This window comes from Cryptomeria japonica, chromosome 6 (genome assembly GCF_030272615.1).
Source record: "Cryptomeria japonica chromosome 6, Sugi_1.0, whole genome shotgun sequence".
NCBI lineage: Eukaryota > Viridiplantae > Streptophyta > Pinopsida > Cupressales > Cupressaceae > Cryptomeria > Cryptomeria japonica.
This window is the reverse complement of record NC_081410.1, coordinates 286933550-286960135: the sequence shown is the minus strand read 5'-3', so window position 1 is coordinate 286960135 and position 26586 is coordinate 286933550. Positions and strand designations below refer to the sequence as shown.

The window sequence follows — 26586 nt, the reverse complement described above, 5'->3', positions numbered from 1 at the left end:
TTCCCAGTAGTCAATAGAAGATATTGGTAAATGAATAAACCAGTAGAAAGTGTCTTCTCCTAAGGAGTTTTGAGACATGAACTAGCTAGGACTTGAACCTAGGACCTTCCAACGTTGCTGGAGTGCTCTACCACTGAGCTACTGGCCCCTCTTAGACCAGTCCATCGTTGGTTCGAGTGTGGCTTATTTCCAACACCAACACCCCCCCTTAAGCCACACCTCTCGTGTGCTTGGGGCTCCTGGCCTGGACCTGGCTTTGATAACATGTTGAGACATGGACCAGCTAGGACTTGAACCTAGGACCTTCCAACGTTGCTGGAGTGCTCTACCACTGAGCTACTAGCCCCTCTTGGAGCAGTCCATCGTCGGTTTGGGTGTGGCTTATTTCCAACACCAACAAGGAGTAAGGGAAAAGCCTACATGCAACATTTGCATATTCAATCCGCCTGTTGCAGAGAGCGTTGTCAGATATCTTTATATATTCCTCCGCAGTTTTGTTCAAGTCATTTGGATGAAATATAGAGCAAAACTTATCAGGGCTTTTAGGCATATCATGGTAATTCGTGAAGACCAACGGGGATCGATTGTCGACCAACCAAGTCGCACCATTTGGAGCAGGTTGATTTTCGGCCATTTGTGGCTGAATCGGTGGAATTAGAGGGGTTGTCGAAGTGGTAACAACTGGGACTGTGTGAACAGCGATCACTGAGACAAGAAATTGCTGGTTTGATGAACCAGATTCGTTTGGGTCTGCAACCCTGCGGTAGTTTTTACGCTTGTAGAACTGGAATCCTGCAAACCTTTCTCGGTCAGGGGTGGATCTTAGAACCCTTTTGAACCTTTCCGGAGAGAAGGATCCGATTCTATCCAGCTTGGCCCTCCTAGTGCCAATTCTGTTGACATGTCTAAAGTCATGTCACTACAACTCTCTATCGACCAACATAGAATAAAATTTACTAGCTAAGTATCCTATCCTCTCTTGAAATAAGGAGATCCCTAATGCTGTTTAGATTGATCATTTGGGCGTGACCTCAATGTTTCGGTTGTCAGATCATGACTGCAGGATAACTCAACTGTATGATGTGCTTTGTTGGATACACAAAGGGGACTTACTGTTAGGCAGAATCGGTTCTGTTCCTACGGGTTCGCTAGGATTCTACGGTTTTGATTCCATCAGACATTACTTTAACACGATGTTGTTTAGACTTCAATTTGATAAAAAAAAGGAAAAAAGGAAAGGGAAAGAGAGAGAATATCTAATTAATCTACCTAAGAAAACATGTTCAAAAAAATAGACAGAAACCTTAAAAAAACTAGATTAAACATTATTAGCTAATGAAGCACAATTCTGTAAAATCTAGTGCAATCTTCAATGTTGGATTTTCATGCTATTAAACATAAACACAAAATCAGATATTCATTCATTTAATGTTTAATAACCGAAGAAGAGCATTAAACTGGTTCAAACTAACCATGCAAGAGGAGATGACAATCAGTCAATCCTTAATAGTATGAACACTAAGGTTTCTATCAAATATGATCCTAAAAATACCATCTGAAATCAAAATACATAACAAGAAAAATAAAAGGCGAAGGAGACCATGCACTCACAAGGAAATAAGACAGCTTTAATATCCATTAATTCTGCATAAATTTCACCAGTCTCAGCAACAATCTTGAACTTCTTACAAAATAAGGGAGAAACCATCCCTTATATAGACTTTTAAAAATGGATGAATGGCCAAGATCTATTCTTACAAGTGGCCCAGATTCATCCTACAAAATATGGCTGCCCACACCTATTAATGAGGAACAAAATATCCCCCACCAACTACCAACTAACTAATAACTACCAACTACCCAACATAAAGTTGCTCCCCAAAAAGTGCACCTGCACGGAGCTCAAAATCGGCAATGACTTTGGGTAGTTGGAAAGAAACTTTATCTTGAAAAAGCACATTTAAGGTTTAAAAGAAACAACTACTTTTTAAGAAAGCACTTTTTCTTTCCCGGAGGCAGACTCTTTCTCCACAAATTCAACTTTCCCTTGCAAGTAGTCGTTCCAGATGTCTCGACATGCTGCACGTTCTACTCGAACATAATCCTAGAATCTTATGCACAATTGGAACAATTCCTTCCTGGGAGGCAGAGGAGGATTACTTATTTTATATTGCATACCCTCTCGGTGGCGATCCACATTCTTCAGCTATTCGCTCCAAACCGACCGACGAGCCTCAAAACCTAGTATGTCTGCATGCAGCTCACTAGCAAATTCCAGGTCCTCTATAGAGTATGTGGTTTTATTAATTCTCAGTTTATCCTCCAACCGTGATCTGACATCGTTATCTTTCATGCCACTATTCCAACCAGGAACCAACGCGTTGAGGATCTTTTCATCAATACTCTCAATGCCAGCCAAAGTATCCTCACACTCCTGCACTTTGCTTATGTTGTCCCTCATATCATTTTTCATGCTGACAATCCAGAACCACTCCTTGAAAGTGTTGATGCCAACCATCTCTTGGACATTGAAATATTCTTTCTTTACCTCAACCACTTTGACGTGAATGGACTCTCGGTTGTTGGCCATTTCCCACATATCCTTAACGATTTTCTCTCCTTTTCTTTTAATGTGTTGGATCCATTTTCTGACGGCCTTGGCGGTGTCACGCACTCCTTCGAATTAAGTAGTAGTCTTTTGTGCCAACACCAATGGAGGAATGTGGGACTCAACGGTATGTTGCATTGGTCTTAACAGGTGATCTATGTATCCCTCGGCTTGCTCAGTACGATCTCGGTACATATCCCTTTCAGTAGTTATTTCATCTAGCTATTTGAGCATATATCTTGTACGAAATCCTTGAATTCTTCCCTCTCGTGGTCTTTGGTTGCTTGGCCTATTGGGATGGATGTGACGCTATAGTCAGCCAATGCAACCTGATTTGCCGGTTTATTTGCAGGTGGGGTAGCAATATGAATCGTACGATTCCTTTGCTCATCCTTGGTAATCCTGGAGTAAGTCTTTGGTTTTTTCTTTCCTTCAGCTTTTATTTCTCCTATCCGAGAGAAGATATCCTCCAGGTTAATTGGTGACTTGACAGTCACTTTCCACTGTGCTCGAGCTATTAACTAGTCCTGAGGGATGGTCTGTCGAGATGTGACTACCAAATCCCCACTCTTCTCTTTGGATGCCCCAGCCGATTCACTTCCTATCTGCAACTGATCAGACACAGAAGGAGGAATGGGTGCAGCATCCAATCCTTTACTCACGACTGAGTTTTCTCCAACCTCATTGAGCAACTGCTGGGTATCCTCTAGTAGTGGCTGCTCTTCAGTTCTGTTGGGTTCTTGGGTTCTATCTTCTTCCCTTTCTCCCTCAAACGTGGTGTCATCCTTGTTGCCACCTTCCTCCTGTTGCAACTCATGTCTGCTCGCTTGTGTGGGTTCTTGTTTGTCAACTCCTTGATCTGGTGCAATCTCTCCATCCTCGATCTGATTTTCAGGTCCATCCAAACCAATGATCTTTGCCTCCATTTCTTGTTGACTTTGTATTTGCGGATCATTTGCTTCTGATGCAATAGGATCATCCTGTGAAGGTGGAGTTGGTAGGTGATCAAGTTCAACCACATCATCGTCTGAACTGGGGTCCTTGGATGAGGTAGTAACCTCTGGCCTTCTGATTGACATCTTTTCTCTTCTTGTCCTTTTTGATGTCCCAGTTCCCCTATTGGCTCTTGCCTTCTTTCTCTTTTTTTTCAGGTTTCCCAACCTCCTCTTTTGGCGTGCTTGATGTGTCTTCGTCTTCTGAAGACTGGGAATCCAGACTACCCATCATATTATATGTAAATTAAGCTCCCTCATGGGTTAGCCTCTGTATCTGTTGGGATAGCTAGTAGTCTGTATATCTTCTTGGGCCCTTCATCACGACTCGAAAGTTCGTGATTGGGTCTTGAGCCCAATCGATGGCTAGTGGGAGGTCCTTGATTGCCCCAAACTCTTGGACTTGCAAGTAATTCCCATAGTCTGTCCCCTGATCTGGGACTTGGCGGTACTCATAAAGTCGTATTTGTTGAACACTCAATCTTGAGTATTTCCACCGGCGGACTTCAAAGTCATCTGAACACTTGCTCCTGTAGCCCTCAATTGATGCCTTGGCCCTGTAATGCCCACTGCAAGCCTTCTTTCCCTATCCAGCAAGATCAAAGCATTTCCTAGGGAAGTGCTCCTGTAAGCAGCAGGATGCCAGTTCGTCGAATGATTCCTCGGCTTGCACTGAATTTTTGAAGTGCACATCAAGGTTGCCTATGATCATAGGGAAGGTGAATCCTGACTGTTTTTTGTCCCTGATTATACTGCATGTTGGGTGTGCTTGCCTTGCAACCTGCATGAGGACTAATCTGTTTGATGGCTAACGGGGAAGCTGATGCGGCGTTCCCTCAAAGCTTGATATTCTGATGTAGGAGAAATTAGGTAATTGAATGAACCATGCACCGTATTTCCGAATCAAGGTGGTAGCCTGCTTTGATTATCTTATATGTAACTCTCCTTGCATTAACCTGACCATGCACATTGTAAAAGTTTCATTTACACGCTCATATTGACCAATCGCATATGTAATGTTGTTCTTCTCTCTCTGAGTTATGTCATAGTAATGCAGTTGGAGGTGGCAGTCATATACTTTCACTTGATTTGGCCCGTTCGCAATCTTATGTCTGTTGATTAATCTTGGTAGCGGCTGATGCCGAGAAAACATATAGACCAGGTAGGAGGTCATGGTGAAGTACTTTTTCTCCTCGAGTTCAACCAGCTGTGTATGAATGTTATTGCTAATGATTTGAGCCCAGTCAAACTTAGCTTTCCCACCAAAGACTTGCTTGGTGAAGTAAAACATCCATTCCTCAAATAGGCTGGAATGCGGAAGTCCCATGACTTGGCTAAGCAAGGTAACCATGTCCCCATATTCGTTGTTAAACTCGCTTCTGCAGGTCTTTTTTGCCAAGCCTAGTGCTCGGGGCTTTTCTTTCTTTAAACCACTCTTCATTTATTAGTGTTTTGCATTGACTAGGATTCATGTCATAAGTAATTTGGGCTTCATCAATGGTTACTGCAGAGGCGGCCATAGGCGTTAGTAGAGTACACTAATCTAGTTTCCGGCTAATAATGCTTAGCGACTTCAACCACCAGCTCATAATTCTACACAGCCGGAGGGAAACCAGCAGCCTGAGCAATACCAGTCTCCAACATCCGTTTGGGCTTGCCATAGGCGTTAGTAGAGTACACCCTCTTCTTGAAATCCTGAATGTCGATATGCCCGAGGTCTGTATCTCCTATATTGTCCCACACACTTTGGACCTTGAACTCTTTGATTACTCTTCCCTGGTACTGATATTTCATTTTCTCGAGGTTGCGGGGGATGTCGACTCTGGAGGTCTGCGATGCTCCTAGCATGTCGGGTGCCTTGGAGGAAAAAAACTGCGACTCTCTTTAGACATTTTCCCTCCTTTCAATTTCGGTTGAGAAAACTAAAATGCGCAACGTCGGTTCTTTTCATGATTTTAGGCTCACAGGGGGAGACCTGGGCAATTTTAAACATGTCATTATTTTCGGCTAAAAAGCCGATATTGCGTGACCTTGAGCTTTAGTCTAATTTTCGGTTGATAAGAAACTTTTGCGAGTTTCGGCTCACTAACGGAAAATGCGCGATTTTAAACATGTCCTCATTTTCGGCAAATAAGCTTACCTTTCGCGATTTTACGTGGTCTCTATTGTCGGTTTATAAGCTCAGTTGTCGCGATTTTCTCTTTGACATTTCGGCTAAAAGACTTACTTTTCGCGATTTTCTCTTTCACATTCCGGCTCAAAGACTCACTTTGCGCGATTTTAAAAATGTCATTATTTCGAATTTCTAGCTGGAAGGCCGATTTGCCCCTTATTGTCTCTCACTTTGGGTTAAGAAGCTGATTTTGGTGAACTTTCTATCATTTTGACCCTTTAGGCCGATTTTAGAGAAACAACCTTGCAATTCGGGCCATTTAGGCCGATTTTGGCTTGGGAAGGGACTTGACTTGGATTTTCGGCCTAGGAAAAACGTCCTTATATCTCACAATTTGGCCTTTGAGGCCAATTTTCCCCTTTTGTCTCCCACTTTGGCCTTTTAGGCCGAATTTATCTTTAGAGGCCGAATTTTGAGACTAAATTTTAAATAATGTGCTCACCAGTCTTGTTGCCTTGCCAATATTTGTGATTTTACCTTAAGGCTCCTTATTCATCTTCCCTTTGCGAACATAATCGTGATCGACTCTCAGGTTATGGAATCTCTAAGACTTAGGACTCAGACCTAGCTCAATCTTGGGTAGGGTCATCTCCCTAACAGTCCAACCTCTTCAAAGTTGTATCTTCTCTCTCAGGATCTACCAAAATTTTTCTACTAGGGACCTCAGGGAGGACACAACAAACAAACTAAAAAGGGGGGCCCATGTCGGCGACAAGGAGTGTGTGCTAGGCACAACACACATCTTAGTATTTTTCAAATGAGTTATTATACCAAGTTGTCCTTTTAATGTTTCCAACATTTGACAAGTTAATTGAACTAATTAAACAAGAACTCAATAGCTTACCCAAATTGCAGGAAGTATCCAAATTGCATAATAATGCAATTTTGATTATACCATAGGGATACTAGTGTCATAGGATAATGAACTGAAGCAATTGAGTGACTTGCTATACATAGCCTGCTACTCTAAGAAGTTTGGAGAGCTCCCAAAAGGTCAAAATCTAATTTGGAAAGCATCACTAAGCTCGCCAAGGCCAATTAAGCTCATTGCCAATAATATATTTGCAAGTCGAATCTTGAGCACTTGAAGAACTTTGGAGTTCTCCCCAACCCACCAAGTAGCTTACAGAAAAACTCAAAAAACTAGGTTAATTGCTCATAAATCAATTTTCCTTAAAATGGGGACATTACATATATCCTGTAGACTCTAGATGATAATGTTGTCAAAGAATCATATTTTTGTATACATTTCATATTGTAGGAGTGAATTGTCTATCACATATCAGTATAATATATGATTCGTCCCATTTTGGCATTGAACAAACTAGCATTATCAACCATTTTGGTCTCAGTTTAGCTTAGACATTCTGGCAGTGGTTTGCATTGCATTCATGTAGTCCACTGAATATGTGTTGATGAGGTTGGCTCTGTCACTTTTGTGTCATTTTTTGCTGTCCACCGAAGAGGTGTTGATTAGGCTAGCTTTACCACCAGTGGATTATCATTTTGTAATTGCATTCATTTAGAATAGTTGTGTGGTTTGAATCATCGTACGCTCTCACCTTGACCACTCTAGGATTTGGGTGATCAAAATCTATTGAAGACATTACATATACATCATTTAGATTTCAAAAAATAACAAAGTAGGGTGGGTTGGTACATTGCCATTGCACTATTGTGTGCAATATCTAAAGTGCTTTATTCCTTAGGGAAGGATGGTTTTCCCCTTATTTGCATTTTGTATTGCTTTTCCCCATCACTACATTTATTATCAAAAGTTGTGTTTTGATAGGTGACCTAAAATTGTATCTATAGGAGATTTCAGAATAGTCTTACTATGTTTAACAAGAGATAAAATGTTGGTCTAATTGTCAAACCATAGATTTTGTAGTCCTTGTTTGCCACAAGTATATAATGGGTTTCCCAAGCAGATCCAATTGTTGTGCCTTGTCCAAAACTCATTTATGTCATATGCTAAGTTGTCAATTTTGGTATGTGGCCTGGTACCTATGTGAGGTTTTGGTATGCCAATATGGCATATTATGGGGAATTGCGAATACATTTGATATATCATATAATATTATGTTTGATAATAATGATGACATTTAAATTTTTTATTGTAGGATACTTCATTGATCAATGATATTATGATAGTCATAAAGACAATTGTATAAATTGTTAGCTATGGTCTCCACTCCTAGAGACCCTGTTTGTAATTAAGTTTCTGATGTGACAAGACATCCCAATATCTAGTGGGGGCTGGGAGTGGAGACCCTATTTGGGTTGGAGGGCACATAGGGAAACACCCCTTGTGGGAGTTTGGAAGAATTTGGCTTGATGAGGCGAGGGAGCCTTTGAATATTAGGTATTTGCCATTTTTTTTTTAATAAAAGAGTTTTAAAAAATGATTTTTTTTTTTAATTTTATTTTTGTTTGGGTGGCCCTTGGGGTTTCTTAGGAGTGAACCCAAGACTCCCATCACATAACCTATACCCGCACCTTCTTAGTACGAGACCAAGATTGTAGAGGGGTATACTTGGTAACTTAAGTCATAAGTTAACTTTTCTCTATCCTTAGCATATTGGTCAACTATGTGATTGTCCAACTTGTTATAATTCTTTTAAATTAGTAATTATAAATTATAATAATATTAATTGATAGTACAATTTAAAATAAATAAATAATTTATTTTAAGAAATCAATATAATTTAAAAAAATAAAAATAAAATAGTGGAAAGTTGCACTCAAGAAAGATTGGAGTTAATGTATTTTTTTAAGTCTTGTCTTTTTGAAAAAAAGTGACATTAGGAAGGAGAAATCATGCTTTGTAAAATTTGGAATAAAGGTGCACTTTTTGAAGTATTTATCAACTTTAAAAGAATTGTATTATCAATGGGAAACCAGGTCTAGTTAGAAGCAATGATAAATTGTACTGACATGTTTTGACACTTTGAAAGAGGCACATGTTAGTTAAAGTGATATGGCATTTAATCAAGAAAAGGTGATCAAAGTACGACAAACGGAATTCGGTATGCTTAGTCAATTTAGAGGCCAAAAGAAAATCTAAAAGTAAATAGAAAAAGGAATCAGACTTAAAACAGATTTTGTGATCTTTCTTATTTGTGATGAAAGGTGTGAATTTGCAGCTAAGGAAATAAGAAGAGAGAATATATTTTTTTGTTCTCTGTCTTTTGTATAAGTCAACCATTCAATAAAGTTTTCCCCTCAGCCTTTCGTGTAAAGTGTTTGAGATTTTTCTAGTGCCTGGAACTATAAAAGAAGGATTGTGACACTATTTGAGGCTGGTTGATTACGTTAGAAGGAAGAAAGGTTTTGTTAAAGTCAGCATGACATCAAAAGACAATAAATGGTGTGCTGAAAGAGAGGTGTTTATGATTAATTTCTTGTCAATTGTTGTTCTAGTTGTTATTACGTTTTGTGCCTTGGTTATGAAATCAAATCTTGAGGTTATAGAGGATACATAATGAGCAAACCAATAAATATGATGTTTGATTTCAAAATGTCAGTGATTGTTAGGATTTTAGAAGGTTTACCAGGAAAGTTTCATTGAAATCATCTAGAGCCTTTGAAAAAGTTTCATTTTTAATTTGTGTTAAAAATAGTGTCTTGCTATTTTTAGTTGTCGTCATTTTTGAAAAGAGGCACTTTTAAATGAAGGGTTTGCTTTTTTAAGCTTTTCACTGTAGTATCCCTTGACTAATCTGACCTCAAGTTGCTGATTAAACCCTCAGGGAATATTGTCGAACACTTTGCATACAACCTCTTTATTTGCTGTTATGAGTTTCTGTTTGTATTATTTCTGTCTTGTATGCTACAATTGATGTTTTTGAATGCCTCTAACCATGAATGATTGACTAACAATGTCATAGAAATGGTATGAAAACTGAATTTGACTTTTTACATGCAAATGAGTGACTAAAAATAATCACTACAGCTGCTTGACATATCATCAAACACTTGGCATGCATCTTAGGATAACCATTATGCACCTACAACTAGGTATTAATGCAAACACTTAGCATGCATCTTTCAATTCCCAAATGCAAATCTTTTATGCAAATTAGTCACTTAAGCAATTAAGCATTTTGACAAACAAATGGCATGCAACCCTGTATCTTCATTTATATGCTAAACCAAGTACAAGTTGTTATGCCTCACAATCCAAATGCCATTACAAAGTTTGATATATAATGTGCACCTATAACACTATTGATGGCAGCGATCAGATTTATTCCTTTAGACAATAAAAATGCTACTAATGAACCTGGAGTAATATGTTGTTATAAATCGATGATGCCAAGGGAGACCTAGCAGCAATGAAGATGCCTCCACAATGAAGAATCTGAAGAAACACGTCCTTGCTGTAGCTGTATATAATTTGCCAATTAAATGCTTGATTTCCTAATGTATAATGGCAACCAATATGAATCTCCAGGTCTGTTGTAGATATACCTCCCAATCCTTCAAACCCTAGATGAAATCTCCCACCTGTTAGCACAAATTGGACTCCTGGATGAAGCCCACAATCAGGCAATAATCCAATCTGGTATCTCAAAGCCTCAAAATTGCACAAACATTGAAGAGTTTTCGTTCTCCAATCTTGAAAATGACTGAAACCCTTGTGTATTTCTACACACAACTCTCATATAAAAAAGAACAAGTTTATAATCTCCGAGAATGAAAAGCATTTGCTTTTTGAGTCCTTTTATAACCTCAATCTCCTTAATAGCATTTAAATCCACTTTCAAATCCACTTTAGGGTTTGCATAATAACTTTATTTAATATCCTCATAAGTGGGTGCCCAAAACTTGAATTATTGGATGCACATTAATATCATTTAAAATGATATTTTATATTTATCTTTTGACTTTATCAAATGCATCAATAAATAGGCCTTAAATTTAAAAAAAAATTAATTGCACTTTAAGTCACTTAATTGAGGGTCAGGGTCCCATTGCACATAAAGTGACTTTAATAACTATAATATGCTTTTAATGATTAATTATTAATACTTTATTAATAATTAAAATAATATAACTCCATAAATACTCATTATTTCATGATCTCGCCTGAACTAGGGAGTCAACCACTGCATCCATTGTGTATCCATCTGCCTTACTAAAAATAGTAAGGGTCCCTCTCAATCATCCACTGACTTACTATAAATAGTAAGTGTGTAGAATTGAGTCCAACGAAGGCCAAACCTGAACGTTGGATGGGAATAAGCCTCCTGCTCTAATAACTGAGTCCCTCTAACCAACTGCCTTAGCCTACTAGGGCCAAGAATACGCTAAACCATCCAAAAACAACAACAGGCTAAAAAGGGCACATTACATTCACTGTTCTCATTACTATCTATTTAGAGCTTAGATCATCTATCTCATCATATGAAAGATGTGAGCATTAAAACATAAATTGTAATAATTTAATTGTTAGTTGAACTAATTGTCGCATGTTGCAAATGCCATGAAACAATAGTAGAAAGTGCTTAATTCCAAATTGTTATTTTCAAGCCTATGTATTGCTGAAGTTGTTCATAGAATTAGTACCTTTTGAGTTGTTCCTATTGTGATTTAGATGTTTACAATAATTTTACAAGCTTTGTATTGTTGAAGTCATTGGAAGGAGTATTGTGGTTTTGTACATGTTCCTTAGTTTTTAATTCATGATATGTGTTATGTTTATGTGTTCGTTGATAAAATCTTATGTTGTTAAATTGTTTATTTTTAATCTTTGTGTTTAATCTAATATCATAAACATCTTTTACTTGTGTCTAACTGGTTTTTGAAACATGTAGTTTTTTCATAGAAAGAAACAGTTTCTACCATTTCAAATTCTATGTAGGCAATAGATGTAACAGTTAGATAGGTCGATCTTTCTCTTGTCCTATGGGGAAAGACAATAACTAGTTGTGTGAGATCCTTCGTAATGATTTCTAAAAGCATTTTGTTTTCCTGAAACTTTGAATTCTACTTTTCTTCTTGTAATAAAAAATAGGGACTCACATCCCTCTTTGTTAAAAAATGTCAATAATAGTGAATTTAACATCTCACATTATAAAATAGTAAATATAACTTTTGTAGTGTTCTATGGTGGTGGAGCCTCCCCATAAGAGCTTGCATCTTGGGGACGGGGATGTTTCTGGGATGCGGGGACTTGGATGAAATGCCCCCACAACACTGCCACCTGTGCCACCTTTGATGGGGATGTTGTGGGGTTGCTTGCTATATTGAACACGCCATTACATACTGATTGCAACCTTTAACTTAATGAAAACTATTTTGCTTTTGTTGGGACACTTGTAGAGATGTTATATTGGATATTTCGCCTTGAAGATTTCAATTTGTACATCATCGCCACCCCTCGACCATTACTCCATTGTCGCCCCACACTGTCCAGTCGCCACCTGCAAATTGAGGCCCTTGGTCCCCTTGTTTCAAAAACTCATTCTTGCATCCCTACGTGCCCTTGTCAGGAAACTCTTTGGAACTATGAATATTTGATACTATTAAAATATTAATACATCAATAGTGAAATAAATATTTTTAAGAGTTAAGTATACATAATAAATATGTATATATAATATCACTATATTATAGAAATGCTAATTTATTTTTAAATTTAGTTAATACTGACAAAAAAATGAGGGAACCTCACTAGACAACTTGTTATGCTTCATGTCTAGGAATTGTATAAGCTATCATTGCACTACTCTCTTAGGAATGGAGCCATCCTAATGGTCGTGGCTTCTGTTTAGCTTGGATGCACTAATAAGCCTGCAAATGTATGTCGGTCTAGACCTCTCTTACTGATTGTGATTGAGATGCAATATGATCAACTCCCCTAGCTTCTTTCCGGCAGAAGGGATCCTATTACCCAAAGAATTACCATTGAGAAAAAGGCTAAAGCGGATGGAATTCTACAGATTGTTGAGATTTATAGGTATGTGGCTTCCTAGATTGCCCTAACACTATAAAATGGCAGCACGGAATGAGTGTGGCTACTATGAGAAGCAAATAGCTCTCTAGCATTGGGTTATATTGAAGCACAGGCTCTTATATGGTGCTTTGCAAAGTATTGTTGTAGGGAGGAGTGCATGTTTTATTTGCTGGTGATGTCATTGGGGCAGTGGGGGTTTGTGCTTTTGTGATAACCCTCTACTGTATCACATGATGTAAATCTTACCTTGGTAGCATAGAAATTTACTCTTTATTTTTGCATTCGTTAAACCTTACAAAGATTATTACCAGCAATAAATGTATGAATGTATTAATAATAATTAAATAAATCTATGCAAAGGTTAAAATAATACGTCAATAATGATAATTGTATATATTAATAAGTTCATTAGTAATATATTGAATAAAGAAGTAAATTATTAAATAATGTTAATATCTTAAATGAGAAGTAATATATTAATAATAGTAATGATATATTAGTAAGTTCATATATTAAATAAAGAAATAAATTATCAAATAATGTTAATATATTAAATGAGAAGTAATATATTAATAATAATAATTATATATTAGTAAGTTCATATATTAAATAAAGAAATAAATTATTAAAATAATATTAATGTATTAACCAAGTTTATGTTCCACCCCTCGGGAAGTGGTGGGACGGGAATTGCAGCCTTGGGGCTGCGGCCACAGTCACACCCCTTCCTACCGAAGGGATCCCGTGGTGGGACGCAACCCCTCCCTGCCATGTGTACAAATAGACTACCTGTCGGCACTTAGGGGGGGGGGGGGGGGGTAAAGAAACAGGAGAAAAGGAGGAATGGAGGCTGCGCCAACACAGACTACGGAAAAGGTAAGACGTTAGCACTTATGCCATAGGTATGTATATGTGTGTGGACGTGTGTGCCACACACACACACACACACATATATATATATATATTTAGGATAGATCTGTCATATGTTGTATGTAACCAATCTCTCTGATAGAATTATATTGTTATTATAATATTGTCTTATATATATATGTGTGTGTGTACATGTGTGTATACACGCACATATATATATGTATATATCTGCAATATACTTGTTCATGTAGAATCAATAATAGGAATAAAGAAGTATGTAAAGGCAGACATAGATTATAATTTAAATAATAATGGAAATGTAAATTGTTATGAAATGCCTTATGCTGGGTGTTAATAGATGACAATAATTTGGCTATGTGATGGAGACTAATGGGAATAATCCCCTTAGCCTAATTTAGGATTATGATAATCCCTGGTAGACAATATATACTGAGTACTCATATGCATATATATTAAAGGCTTGGGTGTAGGAAGCGTCACCAAGACGAGACGGATCTTGCTGGTCCTCTCTGGTAGACTTGGATGGTAAGATGTATCATCCAAGGCAAGAATTGATCATATGCCGATCTTCCTTGGTAGGCTTGGATGTAAGATGCTACTTCCAAGACGGGAATCGAATTATCCATCGACTTCCCTGGTAAGGCTCAAAACCATAATAGTAGAAAGTGCTTAATTCCAAATTGTTATTTTCAAGCCTATGTATTGCTGAAGTTGTTCATAGAATTAGTACCTTTTGAGTTGTTCCTATTGTGATTTAGATGTTTACAATAATTTTACAAGCTTTGTATTGTTGAAGTCAATGGAAGGAGTATTGTGGTTTTGTACATGCTCCCTAGTTTTTAATTCATGATGTGTTATGTTTATGTGTTCGTTGATAAAATCTTATCTTGTTAAATTTTTTTATTTTTAATCTTTGTGTTTAATTTAAAATCATAAACATCTTTTATTTGTGTCTAACTGGTTTTTGAAACATGTAGTTTTTACACAGAAAGAAACAGTTTCTACCATTTAAAATTCTATGTAGGTAATAGATGTAATAGTTAGATAGGTCGATCTTTCTCTTGTCCTATGGGGAAAGACAATAACTAGTTGTGTGAGATCCTTCGTAATGATTTCTAAAAGCATTTTGTATTCGAGAAACTTTGAATTCTTCTTTTCTTTCTGTAATAAAAAATAGGGACTCAAATCCCTCTTTGTTAAAAAATGTCAATAACAGTGAATTTAACATCTCACATTATAAAATAGTAAATATAACTTTTGTAGTGTTCTATGGTGGTGGATCCTCCCCAAAAGAGCTTGCGTCTCAGGGACGGGGATGTTTCTGGGATGCGGGGACTTGGAGGAAATGTGCCCCACAACACTGCCACCTCTGCCACCTTTGATGGGGATGTTGTGGGGTTGCTTGCTATATTGAACACACCATTACATACTGATTGCAACCGTTAATTTAATGAAAACTATTTTGCTTTTGTTGGGACACTTGTAGAGATGTTATATTGTATATTTTGCCTTGAAGATTTCAATTTGTACATCATTGCCACCCCTCGACCATTACTCCGTTGTCGCCCCCCACTGTCTAGTCGCCGCCTGCAAATTTAGGCCCTTGGTCCGCTTGTTTCAAAAACTCAGTCTTGCATCCCTACGTGCCCTTGTCAGGAAACTCTTTGGAACTATGAATATTTGATACTATTAAAATATTAATACATCAATAGTGAAATAAATATTTTTAATAGTTAAGTATACATAGTAAATATGTATATATAATATCACGATATTATAGAAATGCTAATTTATTTTTAAATTTAGTTAATACTGAGAAAAAAATGAGGGAACCTCACTAGACAACTTGTTATGCTTCATGTCTAGGAATTGTATAAGCTATCATTGCACTACTCTATTAGGAATGGAGCCATCCTAATGGTCGTGGCTTCTGTTTAGCTTGGCCGCACTAATAAGCCTGCAAATGTATGTCAGTCTAGACCCCTCTTACTGATTGTGATTGAGATGCAATATGATCAACTCCCCTAGCTCCTTTCCGGCAGAAGGAATCCTATTACCCAAAGAATTACCATTGAGAAAAAAGCTAAAGCGGATGGAATTCTACAGATTGTTGAGATTTATAGGTATGTGGCTTCCTAGATTGCCCTAACACTATAAAATGGCAGCACGGAATGAGTGTGGCTACTATGAGAAGCAAATAGCTCTCTAGCATTGGGTCATCTTGAAGCACAGGCTCTTATATGGTGCTTTGCAAAGTATTGTTGTAGGGAGGAGTGCATGTTTTATTTGCAGGTGTTGTCATTGGGGCAGTGGGGGTTTGTGCTTTCCTGCTGCCCCAGTGATGTTCACATCATTGGATTGTGGGATTTTGGGGTGTATGCATACCCATTGAACACTGGTAAAATAGAATCTATTTCTGTTGTTATACTGCCTTTTTGTTATACATGGTAATCTCCTATGTTGCTTATGAATGTTAGGATAGAAATTTATATCTACAAAATATTTATTTTTCATGATAATGCTTATTAAATTCTTGAATTAATACCAAAATAATGTTTTTTTTCCAATCTTACATCTGATTATGTAATCTATTTTCAATCTTATCGGTGCGTATTTGTGTTTATTTGAGTGCATATGGTTTATTTTCTATATTTTCTGGGAGTATGCCTTTTTACAATTTAGAGGCCAATAAAAGTATTGTTTATGTGTTCTGTCCAGATTTATACAGAGTCAGCTGAAGTAAAGATTCCAGCTGTGCTGGACTATATGCAAACTATGATTGAGGTATGAATAGATTAACTATCTAAAAATATAATTTGCTTATACGTAAATGTTCATTTTTGGAAATTTGGGCAGCAGACATGAGACTGGGTTTCATTGTGTATTGTTTTCAAATGTAACCTTTTGATGCAAAATTAATATCTATATCATTTATCTATAAACTATCTAAAGTGATGCTCAAAAATCCTTTTAACTTTTCTATTGTAGATGAAAGGCGGTCCCATCCAAGTTTGTTGGACCAATATTTCTAATTTTTTAGATTTATTTATTAGATTATAGTAACTATTTGCACCCTTTGGTTTTAAGTTGTAGTTGATGGTGTATGATTCTTAATGGTTTGGGACTTAGACTTTCTAACTTGGGACCAGTTGTATGACTTAATCTGATTTTAAACAGTAGTTTTTTGCTGGAGTAACCTTATGCCTGGAAAAATATTGGGGTGAACAAGTCAAACTCACACCATTAATGTTTCAGTCTGATTTTGAACGGTATTTTTTTGGTAAACTTAATTAGGGTGAGGGGATCCGAGGCCTGGAAAAGTTGTTGGCTGAGATGCCTAGTTTTAGTTGGTTTTATTGAGCTAACAGAACTGAGAAAATAAAATGTGACATGAATTTTAAAAATCATATTATTTTTGAATATATAGGAAAATTCAAGATACCACCAATGCCATCTGTATTGTAAGTCAATCCCCTCTGGGGTCTGAATGTATGGGCAATTGTGATATTCCTGGGGAGATGAGCATTCCTTCCATTGTTTCTGTTTCAAATACTCCCTTGGAGATCAAGGTTGAGGGTGAGGGAGCACAAAGCCCTACCAAACCCCTTGAGTTGACATCTGGTGACATTGATGGGGATATGGGGCTTACCATCCTCCCTTCCGACCATACCATAGGGGATGTTCATGGTTCTGGACTTTGTTTGAAATTTGACGACTTTGAGGTTATGAACAATGGTGGGGATAATCCACTTTCCCTAGATTTGAGAGTTTTTGATTTTGGATCTAATAATGGGGGAAAAGACCTATCTGGAAACAAATCTAAGAAAAAAAGGAGGAAAAGATCTCCTAAGGCTTCTAGGGAGACTTCAGGTAGGAAGGAGTCATTGGGACCAGAGCAGCTCTCTGAACTTAGGAAGAAAAGAGGTAGACCACTTTCAACAGTGGCTTTTGATGCTAGTTACCTCTCTAATCCTGAGGAATGGCCTAAGTGTTTCGAGGGATTTAAGTCCCCGATGGACACTCCTGAACAATCTTCCTAATGTTGAAAGCCATCTCATGGAACATCAGGGGCCTTGAGGCCCCTGATAGAAAATATGTGGTCAAAAGATTTCTAAATATGCACAAGGATATTGATTGCCTTATGCTCCAGGTGCTAAAATCAGTGGGATTTACCTTAGAAGTTGGTCTAAAATGCATTTGGAGGGAGGCCACTCCCTTTTATACCAATCACCCTAAAGGAAGAGGTGGAGCTGCAATTTTATTAAACCCTAATTGGGGGAATAAGGTGACAAAATGGGGGCAATCCCCATGTGCAAGGGCAGTATGGGCTATCATTCAGAATGACAATTCCACCTTTGGCATTTGTTCAATGTATGCCTCCAATGACTATTGAGAAAGAGGGAGTATGTGGGAATGGCTTGCTAACTTGGAGGATATCCCCTGGTTCTTGGGAGGAGATTTCAACATGGTAGTTAGTGCTCAAGATAAACAGGGAGTAAACAAGGTTGAATGGAAGGGTGCTGAGAGAGTGTAGTGGGAAAGGATGGTTAACAAGATGAAATTGATTGATCCTTTAGCAGGAAAGAAGGGAGAGTATAAATCAATATGGTACACCTTGTGTAATCATCAACAGTATAATAAAAGAGTCTATTGCAGGCTAGATAGATTTTATTTCAACAAAGATTTCTTCGGAACTGCTAAAAATGATGACGGTGTTCAATATGCTGTCATACCATATACATTATCAAATCATCATCCTATTATGATTGGGCTAAAGATAATTGATAGTAGGTTGGCCCCACCAAACCCTAGCTCGAACTTCAGAATGAACATTAGTCTACTAATGGATGAGGACGTGAAGTGTGCCCTGTGTCTTGTCAGAATGTTTAATAAATATGGTAATTGCCAAATGTCCAACAATGACAGATGGAACCAGACTGTTAAAACTTGGACCTCACTCTACTAGGCTGTGGGTAAAAAGAAGGCTAAGGATGCCAGAGCCTCTAAGTTACAACTGCATAATGCCCTCCAAGTGGCTGAGCTGGAACTTCAAGGGGATCCTGAGAATGGATCACTCACCAACCAGCTTATTAGGGCCAAGATTGATCTTAGAAGATTCCAGAATCAAAAAATCAAAGGGTGGAGAACTAGGGCTAAATTAAATTGGTTGGATACTGGAGATCGAGGATCTAAATTCTTATTCCAGCTTCTTAAGATGAAACAAGCCAGAGAGAAAATTGACACCATCTGGGAGCAGAATAAGAACCTCTCTGAACCAACTGAGATTCTTGAGTGGTTTGCTCAGTTCTACAAGGATTTGTTCTCTGCTGAACCAGTTAGGGAGGAACAGGAAAATGCCAGAAAGATTGTCCTGTCCTTGGTCCCCAAACTTATTGATAAGGAGGATAGTAGGCTACTTGAAATGACTATCTCAAAAGAAGAAATCAGGAAAGCTATCTTGGCTCTTAGTAATGATAAATCCCCTGGCTCTGATGGGTTTCTAGTAGAATTTTATAAGGAAAATATTGGATGTATTATTGATGATCTTCACTCCCTATACACTGAGGCGATACACAATGGTACCTTGGGCAAAAATATTAACTAAGGTCTGATCAAGCTTATTCCTAAAGAAGGTGACAAAACGCTACTTAAAAACTGGAGGCCTAACACACTGTTGAATGTGTCTTTCAAAATCTTAGCTAAGTTGATTGCATGCAGATTGGAGAAAATCTTGCTTAAGATTGTTAGTACTACTCAAACAGGGTTTGTTAAAGGACGTTATATATTGGAAAACATAATTACCTATTGGGAGTCGCTCCACTGGGCTAAGGAATTAGGACAAAATGGAGCCATGTTGCTCATAGATTTTGAGAAAGCCTATGACAGGATAGAATGGGGTTATATCATTCAGATGCTTCAGTCATTAGGCTTCCCCCCTGGATTTTGTAATATGGTCAGAACTCTATTATGTGATGCCAATGCTTCTGTTGAAGTAAATGGGATAAGGTCCTCCAATTTTGCACTAACTTGATCCATCAGACAGGGATGTCCTCTGTCCCCTGCCTTATTTGTCCTAGCTGCTGATGCAATGTTCTACCTACTTAAGGACTCCTCTATTACTCCTCCTATCAGGGGTATCTCCCTACCTAACAAGGAGGAAATCTGTAATGTTCAATTTGTTGATGACACTGCACTTTTAATTAAGCTTGAGAAAGATAACCTTGCTGCTTTGCTGAAAAATATCGAACTCTTCTGCCTAGCTTCTGGCAGTAAGATTGCTATGCACAAGTCCAATCTCCTTGGTTGGGATGACAGCGCCTCGGGCTGGCTCTCAAAATTCTCTCTCAAATGGTTGGGCCCAACACAGGTTGTAAGATATCTAGGTATTCCCTTTTCTGTTCTTCCAAATCTAAAAGAAATGTGGGAATGGGTAAGGAATAAGATTGGTAAGTAACTTTCCAAGTGGAACAAGAACTTCCTCTCCTTGGCTGGAAGATTCCAGGTGTGTCAGAAAATATTGGCCTCATATAATATTTATTTTTCATCAGCTTGGCTCTTTAGGAATTACCAATTTAATCATGTTCAAAAGCAGATTAGGGAATTCCTATGGTCAGATGGCAAGGGTACTAGGAAGCAACATGCAGTGAGATGGGAATGGTGCACTATGCATAAACTATTTGGTGGGATGGGGTTGAAGGACTTGAAACTACAGGGCATTGCCCTCGCCTCCAAGTGGATTCTTAAGGCCATGGAAGGTAATGAGCCATGAAAAGTTCTTATAAGAAATAATATTATATGCTCGGTCCCTAAGAAAGCCAAGAAATGGAAAGATCTCCCCATTCTTGACCTTCTTATTGGACAGTTTGAGGAATCTCTGGTTGGATCTGATATCTTTAAGTCCCTATGGAAGGCTTGGGAACATGTGAAACACTTGGTACATATCAAAGTAAATGGCACTGTATAGGGGCATATTGCTGATAACAGATCAATATGGTGGAATCTATTCCATAATGGAAAACCCTTAGCCACTCTCCAAGGCTGTTCTGCACTAAAATGGCATAATATGGGTATTAAATACTTTGAGCATTTGTTTGAAAATGACCAATTGAGATTGTGGGAGGAACAGACACTTACCTTCTCTATCCCGACATCCCAAAGCAAGAACTATAACATACTTAAAATGGCCTTATCCTCTGCTCTCCCCCCTTCTCACCCCCCTCTCCTCCGCCCCCCCGCTTCTGCACTTTGTTGGATTGATGGCACACCTCTCCCTTCCCTTAAAGCCAAATGCATTTACTCTTCACTCACTGAGGCTGATACCCTTTTTTTGCACCTTAACAAATGCTGGGGTTTAAACTGGGAACCAAACACCTGGAAAGATAGCCTTTGTAAATTTTGGATGGCTCATAATGAACCAAAAAAGCAATTCTTTGGCTGGCGCCTGCTGTTAAATAAACTCCCCATAAAAGATAAGGAGGGTGCTTAGCCTGCTGTTAAATAAACTCCCCATAAAAGATAAGGAGGGTGCTTTCTTAAGTTGTAACATATGCAGAGTGCCTGAAACTATGAAACATATAGTTTTGAATGCCATTTTGCAAAAGAAATATGGAGATTGTTTGGTTTTAACTTGGAATCTGTTTCTTTTGAATACATAGATGTTATTCTAGGCTATATCAAGGGCTGTAGGAGAATTGCAAATATCTTTTGGTCTTGTTTTTCTTTGGAAGTTCTTTGGCTTATATGGAAGTATCGTAATGGTGATATCTTTGATAGCAATACCAGGCACCTCACTGAGTCTCTTAGGAGACTCATTGTTTACTCTATTTCTATGTAGGTCACTGTTATACTTAAGCTGGACTCGGACAAGTTTGATAGGTGGATCAAGGAGGGGGCTACTACTGTTTACATCCTTGAATTATCACACGGATTCACTTGGGAGAGGGATGAACCGGGCAAGGCTGCATTTGAGCAAGCACTGATGGCTTTTATGAAGCACCTGGAGCGTAGGCAGATACACATGGAGATTACTCAGGAGGAAGCTGACCTGATTCGTGAGCGCACCTCCCATCCCCATAAATAGGACATACTTGATGGTCGGTGGAAGTGTGGCAGGATGGAAACTTGGGGTGGGTGGCTTGGATCCCCCCACTGGGAAACAACACTTCACTGGATGCTGAAATCTCAATTTCCTAGACTGATGCATATGTTTCTTACATAAACTGTTGCTGATATTTTCGTTTACAAATATGTATATCTAATGTAATCATCACTGTTATAGTGGAGGTGCCCGATAACTATATATTTTTTTGTGCATGCACCTTCCCTTGGTGCCCTTGATACTACTGAATTCAGGTTTTGCTGATGCTATGTAATGGTTTTTTTTTATGATATCTAATCCAAAAAAATATATAGGAAAATTTCTGGTCAGCTCCAAGCATTTATTTCAATTGCAATAAATATAGAAAAAATAAAAGCTGGTGTCCTTTGTCATCCGCCACTCTTCTTTTATTAGAAACCTCTGTTTAATTTAAGTATGAATAGGCACTACCTAGTGCATGTAAAAATGTATTTTTGTTGATGAAAGTCTATCCTCATCTTGTATTGAGTTACACTATTTTAAGTGGAGAACAAGATCCAATGACTTACCACATTTTTAACTAATATTTTAGCATCAATGCCATGGAAGTAAAAGTTATCATGTTTCCAATCTTTCCATCCCAGAATTGGTCTTTCGATCAATCACCAACTTTCTTGCTCTCCTCATGTGTCCATTTTAGAGCACTACATAAGGAGGCTGCTTGAATTAATTTGATCATCATCTTGTCATCATTTTGCAAGTCAACATTGTTTCAAGAATTTTGAGGGTTGTGTTTAGTTTCTCAACTAAGGAAAAAAAAACCCTTGGTTGATTGGACATCTTGGAGGACAAAAACCTCTTGGATTTTCATTTTTTGAGTTGATGATGAAAACTCTCATCTTCAACAACATTGGCAACTCCATTTCGGGATTGTATGTGAGTTGCTTTTGGTTATTTTTAGATTCCTAGTGATTGGTGTTTGTAAGTAAATCATTGACATTGCTGATTTTTAGAATTTTCAGAGGTTACATCATGATCCATTGTTGTCATATTGACAAATTGAAACGCCAGCTTCATAGGGAGGGTTCCACACAAATTTTGGGTGATTGCACCTCATCCATGCAACATTAATTGCTTGTTGCCGATTTGATTTATTGTTGATCATTGGTATCATGGATTTGGTGGAGTGATTGTGTTTTGGGGGTGTATTTTCTGCTGTACAGCATCTTTTGGGATTTTCCGGCTACGAAAATGTCCCAAACCCTGCGGCAGCCATGCCATCTACAGCTGCCGCCATACAAGTTTAAAATGCATCCCTCATTGCTTATAGCTACTAGCCATATGTCTGCACGACCTATCAAGTCAATATAGTTGTTTGTAATCCCGAAATTATGTTGCCAATTTGCAAATCAGCATTGTAATTGTTCCCAAAAGTTGCGATTTCAATAATATCTAGTTTTAGAGTCTTTCCAGTTGATGTTTTGGGGTGGATTGTTGTTGTCATAACTATTCCAAGCTTACATAATTCAGATTTGATAATATCAATGCATTTGAAATTGTATACCAGCCATTGAGGGTTTGACAGAGTTTCCAGTTATTTGTTTCCTTTTCAGATTACTATTTTCAGTTTGTTTTTGTTCCAAAAACTGCTTGAGAGTAGAGGTTAATATGATGTGGCTTCGGATGACGATGGATAGAATTGTGTTTGCCATTTTAAGTTAGTGTTTGAATTTCATGAACTTAAATTTATGACAATGAATGATATCATATATGATGTCTCAAGTGATTGATCTTTCAATTGCCAATGAAATGATCAATCTGTGATCTTTTGGGATTTTATTTTACTGAGAATTGTGAATCTCTAATAAGAATTGGCTATTTGTATTCATTGGAGTTGAATGAATTTGTAATTATTTTGTTGTAATTTCAAATCAGGTGGTTTAATCCACATCTATTTATTCTTTGCATTTTTCCATGCAAGGGATAATGAATGTTGTTTTTAACAATAAGTCGATGGCTCAATCCATTTTCTGTTTTGTCTAACAGATTTAGTAAATGAAGCAAGAACTAAAATATTTTGTTTAGCTTTCTGAAAGATAGAGGCATTACTCATGAAGCTTTGATAATTAATGAATGCTTCTTTATATTGTTATATTGAAGGTTTTTTCTTTGACTAATGTAATTGCAGGGAGGCTGCAAATTTCTGGTGTTTGCACATCATCTGTCAATGCTAGATGCTATTGAACAATATTTGATTGTAAGCTTATTTATTTCTTGATTCCTACCAGTATATATAAATATTTTAAGTGTTTAATGTGGAATGTCTGATTAATTCAATGTCATTACTTATGTTCAGAAAAAGAAAGTTAGTTGTATACGAATTGATGGAAGTACATCACCATCATCAAGACAGATGTTAGTAACACGGTTCCAGGAGAGAGATGATGTAAAAGTGGCCGTGGTATGACATTTTCAGTCTACACTGCAATCTTTTAATGCTTTACAATGTAATATTGCTATCTTTGGTGTTTCTACTCCAAAACTGTATTCATGGGAGTATGCAATTATTTCTCTTATATTTTCAATGAAATGTGGAAGTATGACTTGATTTCAAATGTTATAACTTCTTGCCTGTTCAGCTTTCTATACGTGCTGCGGGAGTGGGTCTGACACTGACTGCAGCAACCACAGTGATATTTGCAGAGTTGTCATGGACGCCTGGTGAAATTGTTCAGGCAGAAGATCGTACCCATCGAATTGGTCAGGTAAGCCATTTTAGCTGATGAAAATGTAAGATGACTAAATCCAAGAGCTTTTGAAGGTTTTGCAGAGAAAATGGTTTAATCTAAAAGTTACACATTTTGGACCCAGAGCTTAGCAAATATGTAAATATTGGTACAATAGATTTAAAACGAGAAAAAAACTTAACATGATGGGTCTCCTTAGTGATATAGTTGTTTCTTAACACTGACTGTTATTTCAAAGTACACATTAACTTTATTGCCTTTTCACCTTTATATTTTTCTTTCTCATCCATTTTACTACATTTAGTCTTTCATGCATGCCTACTTACACAATCTCATTGGTACGACTGTGTTGAGTATTGATTCAAGGGTTCTTAATATTACTGTGATTAGAAATTACATTTTCTTATTGCTTTTTGTTTAATTAATGGTACCTTCTGAAACTATCATGCAATAAGTTCACATTTTAATGAAGATGTGGCAATGGTTCTTTGATCTATCCTCCCATAATTACGCCAAAGGCGTCTTATACTCACATATGGATGCAAAAATGTCTGTTAATAAAAACTAGAAGCATTCAATTTGACATTTTTGTGACACTAAATGTATGAAAAGCAAAAACATTTTATTAGTACTTTTTTAATTTAATTTAATTTATTTTCTCCTCCCATGCAGTTAATTAACTAATTTTTAATTATTTAATACTAATTATATCTTCACTTCCACCTGTCAACTGCCACTCCCTCTAAGTTTAATTGATCAATCAATTTGTCTATCTCCATCATCAATCTGTTAAGTTCGTAATTATTTCAACCTAATATTATTAATTATGGGGGATTGAAAGTGTCCCTTTATAAAGTTCACCTTTTTCTCAAGAATAATGATAAGAAGTAATATAAAACAAAAATATAATAATAATAATTTGGTAATATAAAAATAAATAATATATTAAAAGATAATAATATAATCATATTTTAATAATAATTTAATATTAATTACAATATCATATTATAATAATAATATTTTAATATTGTCCAAGGGGTTGAACTTAACTGGCTAAAACACTGGGTTCTTACTGTGGAGACCCAAGTTCAATTCCCAATAGGGACATCTGAAGTGGAATTCTAAGCTGTGACTCTTGGCCTTCCATAGGATGGGGAAGCTCTTGGGTCAATCTAGTGGAACTCTAAGCCGTGACTCTTGGCCTTCCATAGGATGGGAAGGTCTTGGGGTCAATCTAATCAAACATAATAATAATAATAAGTCAAAGATATGTAATGTGGATGGGGCCCCCTACTGTGTCCCCATTGGTTCATAGCTCCAGTCAAAAGCTATTCAGGCTTCGGCCAATCACCAATAAAAAAAATAAAATATTTTAATATTAATTACAATATGATAATATAGTAGATTTTTAAGTGGAATAATGAACAAATATGATATCTTTTGGTGTACTTTATCTATATTTCTCTAAAGATAGGTATGCTAGTTTAATTGTATGGTACAATATATTGATCATTTTAATATTTCAGGGAAGCGTGAATCAAGATTTCATGGGGACTTGTACCTAGAATTATCATCAGTGATGACTATGATAGAATATACAACTAGATTCCTGTCAAACATAAATGTTAAATGCACAAGTAAAAGAAAGAGAGAACATCATATGAGGAGGTTTGGGAATACATCAAATAGAATAATCAACTTTGTAATAAAAAATAGAATTTGGACGAGCGATTGTCTTTATTTATACACCATTCTTATGCACTGCATGAGGATTGGGCAACCTAGTAGTGGCATATATTCAAATAAAATATTACACTTCACCTTTTGCAGTTAGACCACTTTATAGGAGTCTCACTAACACATTTGGGATCCATATACAAGGTATGCAGTATTATTACAAGATGACATAACTCAAAGGTGCACCATATGCAAGGGTTACTAAATGTGGTTCAACAAGAACATTTTTACATAATGTCAGTCTTCTGGACACAGATGAAACATCTTGTAGATGTGCCCCATACTCATGTGCACCGCTTCATACCTTTCCATGTCCGCTCCTTTGTCACCCCCTCAAAATTTGACCTATGCGATGTCTTTATTCATTGCTTCCTCCAAATGTCAATTTCCTATTTTTGCT

The 26586-nt window shown here is 37.2% G+C and overlaps 1 protein-coding gene and 1 non-coding gene across 5 annotated transcripts in view; one reads left to right on the top strand and one right to left on the bottom strand.

Annotated features, from left to right (window-relative positions):
* The window catches only part of LOC131031948 (uncharacterized), a 297244-nt gene that overhangs the window by 209283 nt on the left and 61375 nt on the right, over window positions 1-26586 (top strand). For all 4 annotated transcript variants that reach the window (XR_009103347.2, XM_057962824.2, XM_057962817.2 and 1 more), the window contains exons 24-27: window positions 16344-16409; window positions 23891-23959; window positions 24059-24163; window positions 24342-24467. Coding sequence is in view for 3 of the 4 variants with exons in the window: in XM_057962824.2 (XP_057818807.2) it covers window positions 16344-16409; window positions 23891-23959; window positions 24059-24163; window positions 24342-24467 (366 nt within the window). In the remaining variant the exon portion in view is untranslated. The remainder of the gene's footprint in view (window positions 1-16343; window positions 16410-23890; window positions 23960-24058; window positions 24164-24341; window positions 24468-26586) is intronic.
* On the bottom strand, window positions 276-346 carry TRNAV-AAC (transfer RNA valine (anticodon AAC)). The gene has a single exon. It is a non-coding gene; the product is annotated as a tRNA-Val (tRNA).